Source organism: Xiphophorus couchianus, chromosome 8 (assembly GCF_001444195.1).
Source record: "Xiphophorus couchianus chromosome 8, X_couchianus-1.0, whole genome shotgun sequence".
NCBI lineage: Eukaryota > Metazoa > Chordata > Actinopteri > Cyprinodontiformes > Poeciliidae > Xiphophorus > Xiphophorus couchianus.
Genome location: NC_040235.1, coordinates 20,201,290 through 20,220,660, shown reverse-complemented (window position 1 = coordinate 20,220,660; position 19,371 = coordinate 20,201,290). Strand labels below are relative to the sequence as shown.

The 19,371-nt window shown below is 38.2% G+C and overlaps 1 protein-coding gene across 2 annotated transcripts; it reads left to right on the top strand.

Annotated features, from left to right (window-relative positions):
* Window positions 1–1,103: 1,103 nt before the first annotated feature.
* Window positions 1,104–18,565, top strand: lrrc8aa (leucine rich repeat containing 8 VRAC subunit Aa). 2 transcript variants are annotated; one of them, XM_028026552.1, is made up of 3 exons: window positions 1,104–1,299; window positions 7,379–9,497; window positions 11,811–18,565. In XM_028026552.1, exons 2-3 carry the CDS (start codon window positions 7,389–7,391, stop codon window positions 12,084–12,086), a joined length of 2,385 nt encoding a protein of 794 aa, XP_027882353.1. In that variant the 5' UTR covers window positions 1,104–1,299; window positions 7,379–7,388; the 3' UTR covers window positions 12,087–18,565. The 2 variants fall into 2 exon arrangements, with proteins under 2 accessions (XP_027882353.1, XP_027882355.1); XM_028026554.1 differs by lacking the exon at window positions 1,104–1,299 and adding an exon at window positions 1,372–1,500 and having other exon boundaries at window positions 11,811–15,808.
* The last annotated feature ends 806 nt before the right edge of the window (window positions 18,566–19,371 follow it).

The following is a 19,371-nucleotide window of genomic DNA, read 5'->3' as shown; positions in this document are numbered from 1 at the left end:
CTCTTGCAATTTTAGGTTGTTTCAAATCATGTTTGCATATTATGATTGTCTCTACAAACGTAATATTAAGTCCTTAAGTTTTCTACCCACAAGGCCAAACATCAGAAGTAAACAAAAGCATGCACGGATTGCAAATGTTAATTAAAACTTTTACTTGGCTACAGGAACAAGAATATAGAGCAGGAGTTAATGACAAAATAAATGCTAAATTCACAGTCACTGAGATTACGAAAGCGCTTCCTGCTTAATCCTGTTGAAACAATTTGGAGGGGGTGAGTGATGGGATTGTTTTAGAGAAACTCCTACGTGAAACTGGGAGACCATTGAAATCCTGAGTAGCTGGTAAATTCTGTACTTTTCCTCTGCTGAATTGATAAGATACTGTGGAGTGTGTTTTATTTGGGAATTTTATGGGATAGACTAATGAAAAAAAGCACATAAACATAAAGTGGGAGTAAAAGAGCATTCAATCCAACATAATGTTTTTTTCAAATAAAAATCAGAATCTTTCTATTCATTCCATGACCTGTTGATCATCATGATCAGAGAAACAGCAAGAGGTCAAAAATGTCACAACTATCTTTTGATTATTAAGGACTACTAAGACTGCCTGCTACAAAACTGACATGTATGGAAGAAAAGCATGATGAAACCCACTACAGGAAGAAAGATATATAACTCCTGTTTAAAATTGTTCAAAATTCATGGAGGGAAATCAACAAACACGTGAAAAAAGGGTTGTTTTGGTAGGATGAGACAAATATTAATTTGATTATTTTAGCCTACACGCAAAGAGCTATGTGTAAATAAAACCTAGCTCAACCACACCCTGAGCACCCCACCTCCATGGTGAAACATGGTGGCGGCGGCATCATGGAGAAAGAGAAACTGGCCTTCTTACTCTAAAACTTTTAAAAATAACATTAGATGTGTCTAAAGCAGAGATAATTTAATCTTTGACTACCTCAGACAAAGAGGTCATCTAAAATGTGAAAAGAAAGTCACAACTGCAAATCAGCCAACGGACGTTTGTTCCAGACAGAAACAGTGACGTGAACATTAGCGCCCTCTTTATATTCGTGCTTTTATTTTGAAGGCGGGGCGATTGCAGCACTTCCTGCTGCTTTGTGAACTCTCCGCCGCTCGGCTCGCTCTCGGGTCTTCTTGCCGTGTTCTGCTCCTCTGCTGTCCTGCGAGGCTCCGGCCTGGTGTCCGAGCGGCCACAGTCACTGAGAACCGATAGAGAAATGTGTCACCCGTGTACGGAGGAGGCGAGACACACCAGTGTTAAAAACACAGGTGAGTTTTTTCCCCCCTTTCTGTCTTTAATGTTTTTCTTAGTTAGCTGTTACTGCCGCAGCGCTCTGCTGTGGAGTCGGGATGAGGCATCGTTTCCCGTCTCTAGTCGACGGGTTGTTGTTCTGGAGGAGTCCGTCTGAAGAAAGGTCGCTCTTTTTTGGTGAAACCCCACCCAATCCTGTCTAATGGGATCATAGCCAGGTTCGGAACTCTCTTGTAATTTATTAGAAATAAAACTAAAAACTCTTTCCAGCTGGAGGCCAGGGAGGTGTTTTGTTATTTTGGCTCAACCACATGCTGCTGCTTATTCTCGGAGGCTATAAACAGATAGAAAGAAAAGCTTCTGTAATAAATTGTGTGTTTAATGTTGTCGATAAAATGATAAAGTCTTAATCAGACTGAGACTTCATTCTTAGGTCTGGTTTTAATAGTGCAATAGAGGTATAATTAGTTTATTGCCTCAGGCTATTACTATTATTATGTTAGCTATTGCTAGCATATTGGGGGATGTTATTTGAATAAACTACACATTTAATTATAAAAGGCAAATTTATTGGCATTTTAGTATTTATTAAATAAATGAGATGATATTAGTTGTTTATTATAAAATGGTGTGAAGAGCTTTAATCAGAAAAGTAGTCAAGAAGCCTATTATATCTGTAGGGGAGCAGCTGACATACAACTCAAGTTGACAAATCTGCTAATAGGGCAACTATTTGTTGTACACTCCACCAATCTGGTTTATATTGCAGAGTGGAGCGATAACACTGATAGAAAGCTGTCAGAAGTCCAATTTAAAGTAATCTCTGGTCAGATGAGACCAAAGTTTTACTTCTTGGTCTACACACTGAACACACCTGCAACACACACCATCCTCACCCTGAAACATCGTGGTGGCTGCATCATGCTGCGGGGATGTTTTTCTTTAGACTGGCCAGGTCAGAGTTGTTTCTTGAGTAAACAGTCATAATGACAAGCTTTCTAAAGTTTTGATTTGACTCTGTTCCAAGATCTGTATTATGAACCTCTCTGTGTGTGGGTGTATATGATCTCAGCGGAGCTGTCATAAAAAAAAAAATGTTGGTCAGAACCAGTTTGACCCAGTTAATACAAAATCTTGCATGTTTCATCCAACTTCCTGAGCAGACAGGCTCAGGGAGTTTTGCAACGTAAATGAAGGATTTATTGAAACCAACATGTTGCAGGAAGAGTCAAAACAAGTAAAGATAAAATCCACTGCAGTCTCTTTGATTTGCTAAAAATCGAAAGAGCTGTCACAGAAAGATTTAGAGTAATGCTTGAATTTATTATAGATGTAAAGCAAAGGGGTTAACATTAACCTGCTTGAAAACTGCTGAACCAAGGGGGGAGCGAGAACAAATAACAAATTTATTAAGCTGGTGGTGACTGAAGGGTGTGTTACCTAACTCTGCTAGGCGAATGGAGGGGAGGAGGATGTCTGTTTGGGAGAAACTCTAGTCTGTTCAAATCTTGGAGGTCAGTCTCTGTTTTGTTTTTTTTTGTGGACTATTACAGAATTTCACAAGGATCTGAGTTTAAAAGCTGCGATAACTCTGTTTAGTAATCAGAAAATGATATCCTGTGTTCAACAAATCTCTGTTTATGACCCAGATTTTTGTTGTCAGTAACAAGCATCTGTTCGCTTGCAGCAGAAGCCCAAGAAGTTTCTGGAAAACCGGATGGTTTTTAAAGCTTATTGTTTTGAAATGTTTTCATTGCTTTCCGTTTTAATTCCCTTTTAGGCCGCCATGTTAACTACATGTGAAACTGGTAGAAGAGAGTTAACCAAAATGAACTTGTGCACAGAGAACCCCAGAGAACCTCTTTCTGGAAATCTGCAGATGTGGCGTGAAGGAGTTAGAAAGCGGTGCCGATGATGCTTTCAGGTCCTGTGGGCGTTTCCAACCACTTAGTTTAAAGTTGTTGGGGAAAATGTTAACAGTTGTGCTTTACATAAATGAGCTTCAAAGCCTACTGTAAGTGCCAGGAATGTTGGCATTCGTCCGTCTCTCAATCTATGCATTTCTCCAAACCGCATTTCCTGTTCAGCTAGATTGAATCCTGTGCCTTTATGGTTTCCTTGCAAATAGATGTACTCACTTACAGAGGTTGAACCCTGAACTGACGGAAAAACACTTAAAAACAAAACTAGGCTCTGATATGGAAAATCAGACATAGAACCCAAAACCATTTTCAGTGAAGCCTAAAGGTGGCTCATAAATCCTCCCTCTTGGCATTATTTATTCAGCATGTTTGTGCTATTGAACGTTAACAATGAAAACTACTTTTGATTAAGCTGTTTTCCAGAGGAGATCTTGTTTACCGTAGTTGTTTATTTATATGACATTTTATATAGCATTCAAGAAGAATGACAACACCTAGCATATTGCCAGTGTGTTTGAACCTGCGCAATTTTTCAGAGAAGGAATTTACAAAAAAAAATTTGGTCTTTAGATTTAAAAAATAAAGTAGAGACTTGCATAAAAAATGTTAGGTTCTCATTTGTGAAAAAAAGCATTGCATTGATCTCCATCTTGCTTACAAGTATATTATACTATATGCTGCTCTATCATATATTATAAGATATATGATATATTATATCTTATATGATATACATAATATAAGAGATTATATATATATTGTATCATATATAATATATTACATATTTTATATATGATTGTTGTGATATATCAAATATATGATATATCACATCATATAGTATCATATTATTATATCATATAATTTATCCAACTTTTTAACAATAGGGCCAGACAACGATTTAAAGAGGAGCAGCAAAAGCAAATGCGATGGATCAGCAGTGCTTGCCAACAATTAGAATATTTTATGATAATATTAGTAAATATTGCGATAAGAATATTAGTGGCGATATATTCCCATTTTGTTTTTGTTTTTTTCTCATCCGTGCTTCTCTCTCTCTGTGACCTTTAGCATTTTGGAGCATTGTCATTTTGGTCTGGCGTTTGCATTTGCTGCCATGACACTGCCCAACTGGCCAAATATTATGTTAGCATGGAAAATGCAAGTTCACAACTCTTGCAATGTATTGGCCAACAATTATTGCACTTTAAGATTGACATACAGCAACAATGTCTTCAGTCAGAGGCCTTCTTCCGTCATTTCCTGACTGACTGCCACTGGAGATCTTTCCTGTCTTCAGCATCAGCATCACCATCCAACAATATGTTTTTTTCCTTTGGGATAAATGAAGTATTTTTCATATAATCTGAATATAAAAACTGGAAAAAACTGTTTTTATAAAAACTAAGTTATAAAAAACCAAGTTAATTTTGTAATTGTAACTGGTGTAGACAAGTAAAACTGATCAACTGTAAAACAAAACAAAACAACAAAAAAACCCAACATGCCTGCTTTAAAGGCTGGTCTTGCCTGCATTGCTCTTAGCCTGGGGAGCACAGCCTGGACAATAGCTAAGAAACTATTTTAGAAGAAATGCACCAGGAAATCCACGAGCAGAGTGACTGTTTAATCCAGTTCTGAAATTCTCCTTTTGAACACACTTATGATGTCATCTTCCTTTGGGGCTGCTTGGTCCCAGCAAAAGTCAAACTTGTGTTCTGTGTCAGGAGACAGGCAGCGATATTGTCAGATAGCAATAAGACTCTTGCAGAAGAAATCTATTTTTATGTCCCATTTTATAACAAGCCGACTGTGATAATGTCATGCATTTTTAGATCACACAACCTTTTTGTTATAGTTTACATGAACATATCAGTACAAGTTTGCAGCTTTATTTACAAAGTTTATTTATTCTAGTTCCACCGCTCGCTTTCGTTCCCTTTATCAACAGTGTGGCATACTGTCAGTATAAACATTCCTAATGTTGTGTGTAGTGTCAGATGTAGTTCTAATCTTAGGATTACTCTGGAATATGAATCCCATTTGTGTCACAAAGTTGGTTTTGTTGTTTAATACCATGTGAATTATCTTATTGAAGGCTATTTTAACAGCTGCTGGGAAGTGAAGCCTAACATAGAAGGTTCTGTGACTCCTAATTTGGCTAGAACAAGTTAACAATACTTTTTTGAATGACTTATTAGGCTTATTTAATTTCCTTTTGGATCAATGAGGTGTTTTTGAATTTGATTTATTTTTGCTTAAATCTACAGAGTAACTCTGTAACCATTTTGTCTGTTTTTTAAAATTAAGAGTAAAGCCTTGTTAGTGGTTTCTCTCTCATCTGGTATAAAGTTGCCTCTGCTTGCTATATAAATAATTAATCACTACTTATTGCAGGACTGCTGGAATAATATTTTGAATGCTGTTCATATATATTATGTTACAGTTCTTAAAGACAAATCAGAGAGAATCTGGAGAACTAAAACCATCCGCACACCTTTCGTTTTTATGTGTCTCTTTATTAAGGGCAAGCAGGTCTTATAAGATGGAAATATTAGTTATAATGGCTGTTAATGATATTGAGAAAGTTAAAATAAGCGTACTGTAAGATTTAATTGTTGTCGTCTTGGCATTGGTAGCTCTCAGACAGTCTTGGATTTCTCATTTGCTTAGCAAAGCCTCCTTGTTGTCTTCCAGTCATGCTTCAGCATAAATGAACAGCTGAAGAGGTTTGCTGTTTTTTTAAGCTGCCATCAGCATGATAAGTTTCACTTCCTTTTTGAGTAGAAAGTTTGTCATTTTCTATTTATACAGTTTCCTGATGTCAGATCAGCATCTTTTCTTAGCTCTGATTTGTCAGTGACAGTTACCTGATTGACAGAGCTCATCTGAAGGTCCATGTATTTTTCTAAGATGGTAAAGTGGGGTTTTAAATAAAGACAAAGGTCCAAACTTGAACAGAAAAAGAAGCTAATTTTGAAAATTGTCTCAACTTCAGTATGCCTGCCAGGCGCCGGTATCTAGTTTGACAACCGCTAGCATCTACGTTCTGCATGGAGTGAGGATGACAATACATATTTTGGAGTTTAATGCCTAGGATTTGTTGATTGCTCATCATGAATTGTATCAGAAAATCAAATCTTGCATTATGTAGATAACAATATATAGGCTAAACGACCTGAAAAACCTAAGGTTGTTCAGTGCTGCTGTCCTTCAGATACCCTTTCTTTAAAATTTTACACAATTTCCTGAATTCTTAATGCAACAACTAGAACACTGAGGTAACGTTAAAATAAAAAAACAGAAAAAACGCTCAGCATGCCAGTGTACTCTTTATTTCAAGTTATTTTCTAATTAGCCAGTTTTAGTTTAATAACTCCTCTTTTCCAGTGAGTTCACAACTTTGCATTATGCTACAACTATAAATTAATTAATTATGATGAATTACCTGGATCGTGGCTAAATGACTTTGTTAGGGGTGACTGAATAAATGTATCTTCTATTCTCTTGTTGTCATAACTCAGCAGACCACAATATTTCATGTAAGAAAATGAACACCTGGCTAATTTGCATATTGGTGCATACTGCACATTGTTGAAGCGCAACCTTCTTTTGCGCTTCAACATATAATCATATATGCCATGATTATATGGCAAAAAGATTTATGTTTGAAGTAATAGACACATATGAAGATGTTTCTATAAGTAAGCCTGTCACAATAAGCAATTAATCAATTAAACACATGATAAATAAAATAGTGATTTTTATTTCCACTTTATTTATTGGTTTCAGTTGTGTTTTATTTTGGATGTTTGAAATCTTCCAGGTCCGGTGCTTAGTCTTCTGTACAAATTGGTCTTGAAGAGGGTGAACTTGCATTATTATGCCATTACCAATATATTACTTGAAAATGATCCCACTTCTATATCAACAATATTATTGTTTATCGCAATAAATACTGGGACAATTTATTGTCCAGCAAAATTTGTTATTTACCAAAGAGATAATACAAAAACTGAACTTTTTTTTATCTGTATGCAGCAGTTTTATGTTTTGTGGAAAACTAGGACTGAGATTCATTTTCCTGAAAATGTTTTACATTTTGGAGGAACAAATTGTTCATTTCCTCTAAGCCATAACAAATAAAAATAAGTAATATTTTGTTTTTCTGCTTTTACAGATAAACCATCATGATTCCCATCACAGAGCTTCGGTACTTTGCTGACACCCAGCCAACATACCGCATCCTGAAGCCATGGTGGGACGTTTTCACCGACTACATCTCAATCATCATGCTGATGATCGCGGTGTTCGGCGGGACGCTTCAGGTCACGCAGGACAAGATGATCTGCCTGCCTTGCAAGTGGATCCTCAACGACACTTGCGATGCCATGCCAAATGCGACAGGCGCCTACGCCCCAGTGCCAAAAGGCATTCAATACGACCTGGATCGACACCAGTACAACTATGTCGACGCCGTCTGCTACGAGAACAAGCTGCACTGGTTTGCTAAATATTTCCCTTATCTGGTGCTGCTCCACACTCTCATCTTCCTGGCCTGCAGCAACTTCTGGTTCAAATTCCCACGCACGAGCTCCAAACTGGAACACTTTGTCTCCATCCTCCTCAAGTGCTTCGACTCGCCGTGGACAACGAGGGCTTTGTCTGAAACCGTGGTGGAGGAGAGCGACCCCAAACCGGTGGGGAAAACGAACGGCTCCATGGATAAGAAGGCGTCGAGCGTGAGCGAGGATGTCGAGGCCAGCATTCCCATGCTCCAGCGAACAAAGTCCAGGATCGAGCAGGGGATCGTGGATCGCTCTGAAACTGGGGTTTTGGACAAAAAGGAAGGGGAGCAGGCCAAGGCGCTTTTTGAGAAAGTGAAGAAGTTCAGGATTCACGTTGAGGAAGGCGACATAGTCTACCGTCTTTACATACGTCAGACCATCATCAAAGTAATCAAGTTCATACTGATAATTAGCTACACAGGCTATTATGTAAGCTGCATCAAGTTCAGCGTGGTGTGCTCAGTGAACATGGAGAAACTGACAGGGTACCGTCTGTTTCATTGTGCACATCCATTGGCTACTCTTTTCAAGATCTTGGCCTGTTTTTACATTAGCCTGGTAATAGTTTACGGTCTCATCTGCATGTACACGCTCTGCTGGATGGTGAGACGCTCCCTCAAACGCTACTCCTTTGAGTCAATCCGCGAGGAGAGCAGTTACAGTGACATCCCCGACCTCAAGAACGACTTTGCCTTCATGCTACACATGATAGATCAGTATGACCCTTTGTACTCCAAGCGCTTTGCTGTGTTCCTGTCAGAGGTCAGCGAGAACAAGCTGAGGCAGCTGAACCTCAACAACGAGTGGACGTTAGAGAAGCTGAGGCAGCGAATCACCAAGAACTCCCAGGAGAAACTGGAGCTTCATCTCTTCATGCTCAGCGGGATCCCCGACACGGTGTTCGATCTGGTGGAGCTGGAGGTTCTGAAGCTCGAGCTGATCCCGGACGTGACGATACCCCCCATCATTGCCCAGCTCTCCAACCTGAGGGAGATGTGGCTTTACCACACTCCAGCTAAAATCGAAGCTCCAGCTCTGGCTTTCTTAAGGGAGAATCTCAAGTCTCTCCACATCAAGTTCACAGATATCAAGGAGATCCCACTGTGGATCTACAGCCTGAAGAACCTCAGCGAGCTGCACCTGACCGGAAACCTGAGCGCCGAGAACAATCGCTTCATTGTGATCGACGGGCTCCGGGAGCTCAAGAGCCTGAAAGTGCTGCGTCTGAAAAGCAACCTGACCAAGCTTCCTCAGGTGGTGACCGACGTGGGCGTGCACCTTCAAAAGCTGTCCATTAACAACGAGGGCACCAAGCTGATGGTGCTCAACAGCCTCAAGAAGATGGTCAACCTGACAGAACTCGAGCTCATTCGCTGTGACCTCGAGCGCATCCCGCACTCCATCTTCAGCTTGCACAACTTGCAGGAGATCGACCTGAAGGACAACAACCTGAAGACGATAGAGGAGATCATCAGCTTTCAGCACCTGTACCGCCTCGTGTGCCTGAAGCTCTGGTACAACCAGATCGCCTACATCCCCATCCAGATCGGAACGCTCACCAACCTGGAGAGGCTCTACCTGAACAGGAACAAGATCGAGAAGATTCCCAGCCAGCTCTTCTTCTGTCGCAAGCTGCGCTTCTTGGATCTGAGCCACAACAATCTGACGAGCATCCACCCAGACATCGGCTTCCTCCAAAACCTGCAGTATTTTGCTGTGACAGCAAACAGGGTAAGAAGCTGAAACATTTCTATTTATCTAATTTAAAGTTTTGTGTAAAGTTACTCGCTGTCAAAGTTTTCAGCAGTTTTTCCTTCCAGTTTTTAAATGACAACTATCCAGATTAACCTGACCCAGAGAGAGTGAGTAACTGTGATTAAGGACATTATTTTTTCCTTAAACACTTTGGTTGTTTTCTTAACTTTCACAAAAGTTCAGAATGGAGAAATGACTCACGTAGAACCTGTTAAAGCCATTTTTGACACTTTACGACTCCAGCGAACCACAGTGAGAGCCATTATCCAGAAATGTAGAAAACAAATGGAGTAGTGAGCCTTCCCAGGAGAGGCTGGCCTTCAAAAACGACTTCAAGGGCAAATAAATGACTCATTCAGGGGTCACAAAATAACTCAGAACAATATCTAAATCGCTTAAGACCTCAGGTTTTGTTGAGGTTAGAGTTCATGATTCAAAAACAAGAGACTGGGCAAAAATGGTCTTCATTGGAGACTTCCAGTGCCAAAACCACTGTCGAGCAAAAAGAAAACAAAGACCCCTTTCATATTTGCCACAGTCCATATTGATGATCATTAGTCCAAGGTAAACATTCCTTGGACTAATGACACAAATGTGGACTATTTTGAGAGGTGTGCTTGGGTTTAAAACTAAGACATCATTTCAGAAAAAGGAACAATGGTTGAAGTGTGATGATCTGGGGTGACTTTGCTTCTTCTAAGTTTGCCAGACTAATTTTCTTTATGGAGCCATGAATACTGCTCACTACCAGAAAATCCTGACAGAAAATATAGAGAAAACATTTACAATACACACCAGGACAATTTATCCTAGTAGACAATCAAGTCAACCTCTGTATGGCTTAAAAAAGCAGAATTAATAATTAAATTCAATGATAATTTATGATCTCAAACTTGTAGGTAAAAGAACACTTTTTTACAACACCGCCATCATTGTTTTTTTTCTGTCATTTTGCCCGGGGTATCCCATATGATATAGGAATCGTTTGATTTAAAAATCTAAAATGCTGTTATAGAATTCATATAAAGAATTATCTGATTCCTTCTCAAGAAATGCTGCTCTGAGCTCCGCGTGCAAACAACATGGTGTGTTTTCAGTTAACACTACTATTACTGCTGTTTTACTGCGCTGGCTCGAGTGGCTTCTTGCTGAAAATAACCTCCAGCAGGTCTGTGAGCAGCCACGAATAGCTCAGGACCAATCTTTTTTACTTCTTCGTTTAGTTTGTTTACACTTTCAGAATATTACTAGGTGCAAGTACTGTAGGCTTTAACAGTGAAATTCATGGTAATGCCATCTGTTTTAGCTGTGATTTGTATGAAATTAAATAGGAGAATCAACTTCTTGGAGCAATCAGAACAATATAAATACAAATATATATCACTGGATTTATTTTTTGGGTCTTGTTTTGATCATGATTTACATGCTTAATGAGACTTCAAAGAGGCAGGCTGCATTTTAAGGAGCCTTTTATCTTGTTTTGACAGTGCCTGTTTTCATGTCTGGTTTGTGTTTCATTCTGACATGAAGCAGAAACAGCTGGCTTTTTTTATGTATTATCGTTTACTAATGTAATCAGTGCTTTGCAAAAGTATTCACACCCCTTGAACTTTGTCAGATTACGAATTCTCACTGGGACTATAGGTTACTAAATTACATGTTAAGATGGGCCAGAAATTTAACAGCTACAGACATTATCTTTGGCCTTTCTCCAATATGCAAAAGTTAACGTTTGTATTTGGATACAATGGTAAAATAGGTAAGTATTTGTCAGTTCAAGCGAGGTTAAATCTACAGGTTTTTGCTGTAAATTTTACAGTTACATAAACTAGCTCTGGGCAATAAATCAATATCAATATATACCGTGACATAATCAATATCAATAGAACGCAGTATTCTGGGGGATGTAGACAGAATACTGTAGACAGAATACTGAAATATGTGGATTGTTTTTCCTAGTAAAAGCTTGGTCTGGGCCAACTGGAAATGGGTTTTGGGCCTCTTGTGGCCCTCGGGTCACCATTTGAAGAGCCTTAAACTTAAAAAGTTTGACACTCACCCTTCGAAACCCTGAAATGAAGTTTCACTTGTAAAACCGAAACCTTTACAAAAATATGTTAAAACAATGTATATTCATATTCATACATAGTCCTTCTGTCTCACAGTTATGTTGTATTTTTCACATTGTAAGTATTTGCATTTGCTGTAACACAACAAAATATGAAAACTTTCAAGCAAAGCCTTCCTGTTACTCCTCTTGCAACAACCTTTTTAATCTCTCTGTTTCAGATTGAGACTTTGCCCCCAGAGCTGTTTCAGTGCAAGAAACTCCGCACTCTGAATCTGGGGAACAACTGCTTGCAGACGCTGCCGTCGCGCTTCGGGGAACTCACCGGGCTGACCCAGCTGGAGTTGAGGGGCAACCGTCTTGAGTGCCTCCCTGTGGAGCTCGGCGAGTGCCGGCTGCTGAAGAAGAGCGGCCTGGTGGTGGAGGAAGACCTGTTCAACACGCTGCCGACGGAGGTCAAGGAGCATCTGTGGAGGGCTGATAAGGAGCAAGTTTGAGCCAAAACATAAATGCTGGTAGGAAATTTAAAGAGGCTTGTTGAAGCGAGGACAACCTTAAAGAGAGACGCAGCTGCATTGGCCGTGAAGGCAAAAGTAAACTGACAGCTTGTCTGCTTCAGGAGCAGACAGGACCATAAAACTAAGAACATGGAACATCCACACATACGATTGATTAGTAAGCTTTTCCTGATTGCGAAGTTGCTGAGAATCTGGAAGCTGCTGTTAAATATGCATGCCACAGTGATTCTGAAGCAAAACTTGTTCATCGGACGACTTTGCACGACTCAGCTCTGCCAGTGAGCTAACTGTGCTCTTTTTTAAAAAAATTATTTTACTGAGCACAGGGTACTTGCACAAATGAAACATGTTTAACGCTGAATTCACCCATCCCTCCTCTGGACTTCACATCTTGGAGGAACTTTTATTTTTGCAGTTGTAGCACAAAGTGGCTCGCTGTGTCTGAGGATGTTATCAAGCCAATTGTTTCGCGACTCAAACCTAATCTGGTCAGGCATGAACTTGTTTTTTTCCATCCGTCTCTTTAATCTCATTACGCTTTGATGCATCTTCCAATGGGCACAAAATGACTGACCACGAACAAATCATCGCACAGGTATTAATTCTGAGAAAACCGCTGGAAATGATTGCAAAAAAAATTAAGAACAAACTCTACATCTAAAAACACCCTGCAGTTATAAATTCTCTCATCAGCTCGTGTGACAAGCTGTAACTTGCAGAGGAAGAAGTGGAAGCGGCTTCAGTATTTGTCTTCTGCTCCGTTCTTTTCATCACCAAAAATTATTTTTGCTTAGATGTGCAACAAGGAAACAACGTGACTCAGAATCAAACACTATAAACATTTTTGTTAACGCTCGGCTTGATTTGAAGGCAAAGTATTATGACTGAAGAGAGAACCAGAGGTGGGTTCAGAAACACAGTTTCAGCAAATAAGAGAACCGCCCACTGAACACTTGCTGTGAACGTCTGGAAGATGTACACTTAGTCAGATAATTTAAGTGACCTTTGTTCATTTCAGAACATATTTTACTTTAAAGAATGAAATGTAACTCTAATGTACACTAAGTCACATTATGGCACCAACTATTCAGCTCCATTTGTTTTCAGATTAACATATTCAATGTCATAAAAACTTAGCTACCCCCTTACAGAATTCTTTTGTTTTTGTAAGATTATCAGATACATTTTAATATCAGACAAATATCAACCAAGTAAACACAAAAAGCTGCTTTCAAACAGCGATTTAATGATTTATTAAGAAAACAAATCTATTAAAAACTAACATGGGCCTGTAATTAACTGAGACTGAGCATATCTTGGATTACTTTCACTTGTCAAACTGCCTGTCCCAAATTAAGTAGAACCTGTTTGACAACATGAAGTAGGTTAGAAGATCTCAAAAAGCAGCACAATACCCTATTTGAAAAAAATGTAAGAATAAGAAATAAAGTCCTTGATATTTATGTGAAAAGGATCACAATTCTTTTTAAGGCTTTAGAACTCTATCAAACTCTATCTTTAGATATTATCCACATGCAGATATTTTTGATGATCAGAAACCTTTAAGTATGTTGAAAACACATAAACAGAAGAAATCTTTAAGGGGGGGAAAATAACTTTTTCCTGCCAACATATGCCAATCATGCAAACCATAAGCATCATGGAAACTACTCGCCAAAATGATTCACACCACGACTTACATTCTGAATCAGGAGATCTTGGAAAGCTAATTTTTGGAGCATATAGGATGTGAATCAGTCTGAAGGACAGAAGAGTTGCCTGCAGACTCTCGCTGTATTGTCATCATGCTCGCTTTGCTCCATGGATAGAAGTAGACATTTGTCACTAATGTGTTTATTCATTCACGATGCAGCCGAGGACAAACAGGAAATTGCAAAGCGAAGGGAACTAGTTTCGACCGGATTCCACAAGGGAAGCGGGTTTTTTTATCGACTAAGATCGGAGAGTGAGCTATATCCACCTTCCATGCTCCAAATTAGTGCAGCATGCCTTGTCTGCTTGAAACACTTTTCTTGTTTAGACCTGGGATTTAATAGCATCATGTGGAACAAATGTCTTACGTCTACTCCTGCCAAATGTCTCTTATTGCTAATGTAGCCTTAGTTTTTTATTGGCTATATCCTGTTAATGATCACAAACATCGTCAGGGCTTTTTCTGTTGTGTTGTAAAATGTATAGCTCAAATATTTAATGCTTTTTTATTCTTCACAGCTGTTTTTCTTTTAATTTGAGCTTTTTAAAGGTACAGTAGGAGGCTGGAACGGGCTGGTAGAAGACTTTCCCAGTATGTAACTTTGTGCAAAACAAATGACCTAATTTCTTTTATTTATAACAGAAAAGTAACGCTTTTTGCTATTGGTACAACATTATATAGACAATGAAATGGCAAAGCTATGTTATTGTTATTTATAACATACACTTGTTATTTTATAGGCTAAAGCAAAAAATATAGAAAACCCGCTAAAAAAAAGTAGTTTATAAAAGTAGTTAGCTCTGTTTGTTGCCTTCTTTCAGACAGCTGATTGGCAGTGCCCAGCAGCATATGAACGATAGAAGCAAAGGTCACACTAAAGTAGAATTTCTTGAATCCAAAGGAATAACTTGACTGAAGATTATAGCCAATTTGAAGCAGTAACTTTTTAAAACCTTGGTACAGTCATAGATACTTGGAGATCCCTCAGCAACATCAGCATAATTTCTGCAGAAACTTCATTGTTGTGATTTCTTTCAGAATAGGGATTCAGTTTTCAACAACCTGTATTGGTCCTATAAGTAGAACTGGGTTGATTTAACTAATTTATGTATTTTATATTGTCGTTGCTTGTGACAGTGATAAAGCACAGGATTATTTGGTTTCTAACTGAAGCAGAGAAGCAATGTGAGCAGTATGGTCATTTTTAAGGAAAAGTATACAGTATCAGTTATTAACCAACACGGCAACATTAATTTTGGATTGGTGCATCCCAATTTTAAAGACTTACTTTCATGCACAGCATCCAAGAAATTAGACATGGTCAAATAAATCATCTAGTTGCCATTATCAGACAATAAATGACTGGAAAGAGAGCAGTGAAAATCCGATACCTAAGCACTATAGCTCGTGTTGACAACAACTCTCTTCAGTGTAGAAGTTGCTACAGAAGGAGATAATGTAGTTAGCTATTTTTAATATTAGTAACATGATAAAAAAATCGGAAATCTTAGTCATTTTAAGGATCCATTTATTTTACAAATAAACAGACCTTACTCTTTAAAGTTTGTTTGATTTAAGCTGCTTAAAACAATTTCAAATGTCCACTCCATAAATATCTATTCTTTATTTTAAAACAACAGCAGCATGCTTTACTGAAATGTATCCTAAAAGAAGGGAAAAAAGTGCAGATTTTAAATGTAGTTGTTTAAAGAGATGTTAGAATTGGATGAAATTGGTACTAAGAGATGAAAGATTTAGAAAATCAGCGATTGGAAATTGACCACAAAATTGTGCCCAGGTCATCTCTACAGAAGAACAGCAGAAAAACTATTTTATTTTATGCTTGTTAATGCAAACATGTAAATAAGTAACTAGGCCTGGAAATACACCAATAAAATTTATTGACAAGCTGCAAAAAAAAACCTAACAAAATAAAACGCAGTTAGCGGTTGCATATAATCAAATTGTGTGTTTTTTTCTTTAATAATGAGGCAGAGTTTTGCTAATGTTAAACAGATCTTGAAGAACTTTAAGATAAAATAGAATAACATAAAACTGAAATATCTTTTATTGTCCCACAGTGGGGAAATTTGATATTTGACATTCTTACATTCTGAAAGTTTTTCTGCAAACATTTAGCTGAATGTTTCTCCTCAATGAAATCTGTTTCACCGAGGCCTTGGCTAAATGCTGCTGATCGCAGGTGAAGTTCTTGCATAATGGACTGTGTGTTTCATTCTTTTTCCTATATATCTATGAAACATTTGAGTCTGTTATGTGTGAGGTGATAGGAGACGCAAGCGAAGGATTTAAATTGCGTTTGCCTTAGTGACAAATCCATCCTAATGAGTGTGCTATAGATAGACTCTTCAATGATTTTTAATACAGTGCCTTATAAAACAGATTGTTTTACATTTCATCATGTTTCATCCCCAAATGTTAATGTGTTTCTTTCAAATTTCATGAGATTCAGTAACAACAAAGTATCTGAAAGTAGAGAATAACTGCGAACTGGAAGGAAAAGGATGGTTTTCAGGTTCAACAGATCTGAAAAGTGTGGCATGCATTTATATTTTCTCTGATGTACTTAGGTCTGGACTATGATTGGCCCATTCTAGCTTGTGAATGTTTTTTTTTTCTTATCTAAACTATTCCACTGTAGATTTGGCTGCATGTGTACGATGACTTGCTCAGTTAAATCAGTTTTGGATGTTGGAAGCTGGAATAACGTGACACCCAAGTTGAGGGTGATGTAGTTGCAAATCAGAAATCACTGGTATCTATACATTGTTCTCTCTTTAAGTGCTATTCATAACACAAGCTGATAGTAATGTAGTTTTCTCCACATTATATGTTAAAACATGAAAGGAAAATGCTTTAAAGTAGACATAGCACTATGTCTGCCACTGGTCAGCAGGGGCAAGTTACATACATGAACAAGTTACATACATGAACAAGTTACATACATTCTACATTCAGGACCGCCTGTTCGTTCTCTGCCACGTATAGTGTTTTTGCATGTGAGCCAGAAAGTTCAAATCTGGTCCAATCGGACCAGAGCACCATCATTTGCATGTTTGCTGCTGTGTCCCTTTCATGAATGGCTTTGTTCTTGCCGCTCTTCCTTGAAAGCCAGTTTCGTGAAGTGGACAAATCATAACGAAACACACGGAGGTTTCTGACTGTAAGGTGACGGCGTGTGAAAAAGTTGCGTGTCGCGCGGTCAAGACTGAAGCCCTTCAAGTAGATGAAGAAGCGATTTTTTTTTCTATAGCACAAAGAGCTGCATAGACTGTAGGCACATGGAGAGGATGTAGGAGATGGTTTATGTCACTCCAGAGTAAATTTGATATTGTAAGCGATCATTAAGGTGGTGCAGTGCAGCCCTCCCTCCTGCAGCCTCCTGCAGAGTGTCAAATTAAAACGTAATCACAGCGTTCTTTGTATAGCTTGTCATTTCTTTAGTAATTTTTAACGTTGCCCGACGATATCTAATCTGCATTTCGTCCTCAGTTAAAAAATACTGTTCATTGCTAAGGTAGTCACATAAAGCTTTCCCAGGATATCCTTTCCCGCTGATTCAGATTTCCCCAACTAGACCTTTCTATGGATTGCCATCGGTGCATGCTTTTGTTTCTCTGACCTCCAGAGCTTTGCACAGACGTCATTTCATCTCTGAGTCATGCTTTTTATGGCAGCGAGCTCCCGTTCACCTCGTGTCAGCGTTTGGGAATCAGGTGAAGGTCTGAGTTAAGGTCAGTGGAAAACCAAAAAATAGAAAAAAAGGGAAGTAAAGTCAAGCACTTCTGTTTCACTCACATGGGCGGCCCATTTCTATTTAAGCAGTTATTCAAGCCATTTAAAAGCTTTTGTTGTCGATCCGTGCGAATGTGCTAAAAGTTCTTAATTTAACGTCTGCCTTTTTTAAAGTGCAACATTATATGAAAAGGTGCCCCGTGTGTATGTTCTGTACGCCTTAAGTGATTTTGTTTGTGTAAAAAACTTGTGAGTGAGTGAGTATTTACTTGGTTGAGTTTCACAGATTCAGCTCCACATTAACGGTCAGAGCAAACTGTCTTCAGGTTCTTTTGTTTTTTTTTGTGGATGGATATGCTGACACGGCTGAACAGAACCAGAATCAGCTCACGACAATCTTAACTGGAAGCGAAGGCGATCTCTGCCTTCTGCGTTGACATCTCTTAATACCTAAAATATGCGTGTATTTACATTTTGAGGTGATCACATTTTCATTTTAATTCCTCATAATTCCAGTATTAACTTATTTTTGAAAAAAAAAAAAGTGTTTTCTTTTTTTTAAGTGCTGAACTGCCATGATTTCATTTAATCTCTGGCTGTCTGTGTACCTTTTAAATACATGATTGTATTTACTGTCTACAGTGAGTTTATCTCCGTATTCTGATGCCTGTAGATCAGGAAATTACAAAAAAAAAAACAACTGTTGGTTTTATTTTTCTTCATGTGACTTCTTAATAAAGCATGGGTTTGTTCAAGCTAAACTGATGTGCAGTATAAGCTATACTAAAAACCACATAATTAACCCTTCGAAAACCGTCTCTTTGAATATAAACTGCAAGCTAAATGGACACATTTTTGTCTGTAACAATGCCTTTACGATGACAGTGTTTGCCGAGTGAATGAAACACTGGCTTTTTAAGCGTCTGTAACGGCGAATGTTCAGATCCTACTTTTGTACACATGATAATAAAATGAACAGTTAACACTATTTCCTGTGTTTGACTATTAATTCGTAATCTGGGCTTGTTCCTGTTTAAAGGAGAAGTTAAAAATTGCTGAGACGCTATTCTTACACACTTCCAGTAAGGATGAGGGGATAGGGGCATGTCCAAGGTTACAACATAAGGTCCTTAGGAATTAAAAAAGTAATGTTTTAGCTTGCGCTTGTCTTATTATGAGATGGCTTCATGTTGATGCTCTAAAAGTTGATCATTTTTTGAGCAGGAAAATATTTTTAGCACATTCTTTCACTCGCATTGAGGCATATGTAAATACAAAATGGACAAATGCAGTTCTTATCTAATCTCATCTGATCTAAAATATTTTGGTACTAACAGAGAATGGTCTTTAATGATTCCCTTTTACACAGCATGTAGATTTTCCAGAGACGGCAAGCTGAATGAGGTGCACTTCTGATCAAAATTTTTATTATTTATTATTTGACGTAGGATTTAGGTCTGGCAATTTGGAAAATAAAACATTTTCTGACAATTCAGACAAATTTTATGTATAATGTTATGTTTTTTAAGAGTCTGTTTCTCATACAGGATTGATGGAAGCTTTTATTTGTTCATAACCATCAGGTATGTTTTCCAATTTTGTTTTTAAAATTGTATGGCTACGCTGAACATAGAAAGAAATATCGATAATCATACCGAGTGTAAACTGAGTATTTATATTTTTTATTAAACTTGTCGCCAGAGAGATTGAGATTTTATTTATGTATGCTTTATGTCACGTTAGTGACACACAGTGGCCAGATTGTGCCGCTACACCGACACAAGGCTCAAGCTG

Excerpts from the sequence above, each read along its gene's own strand:
- lrrc8aa (XM_028026552.1), top strand. The coding sequence starts at position 7,389 with ATGATTCCCATCACAGAGCTTCGGTACTTTGCTGACACCCAGCCAACA. Across the intron at positions 9,498-11,810 it reads TTGCTGTGACAGCAAACAGG|ATTGAGACTTTGCCCCCAGA; the intron begins GTAAGAAGCTGA and ends TCTCTGTTTCAG.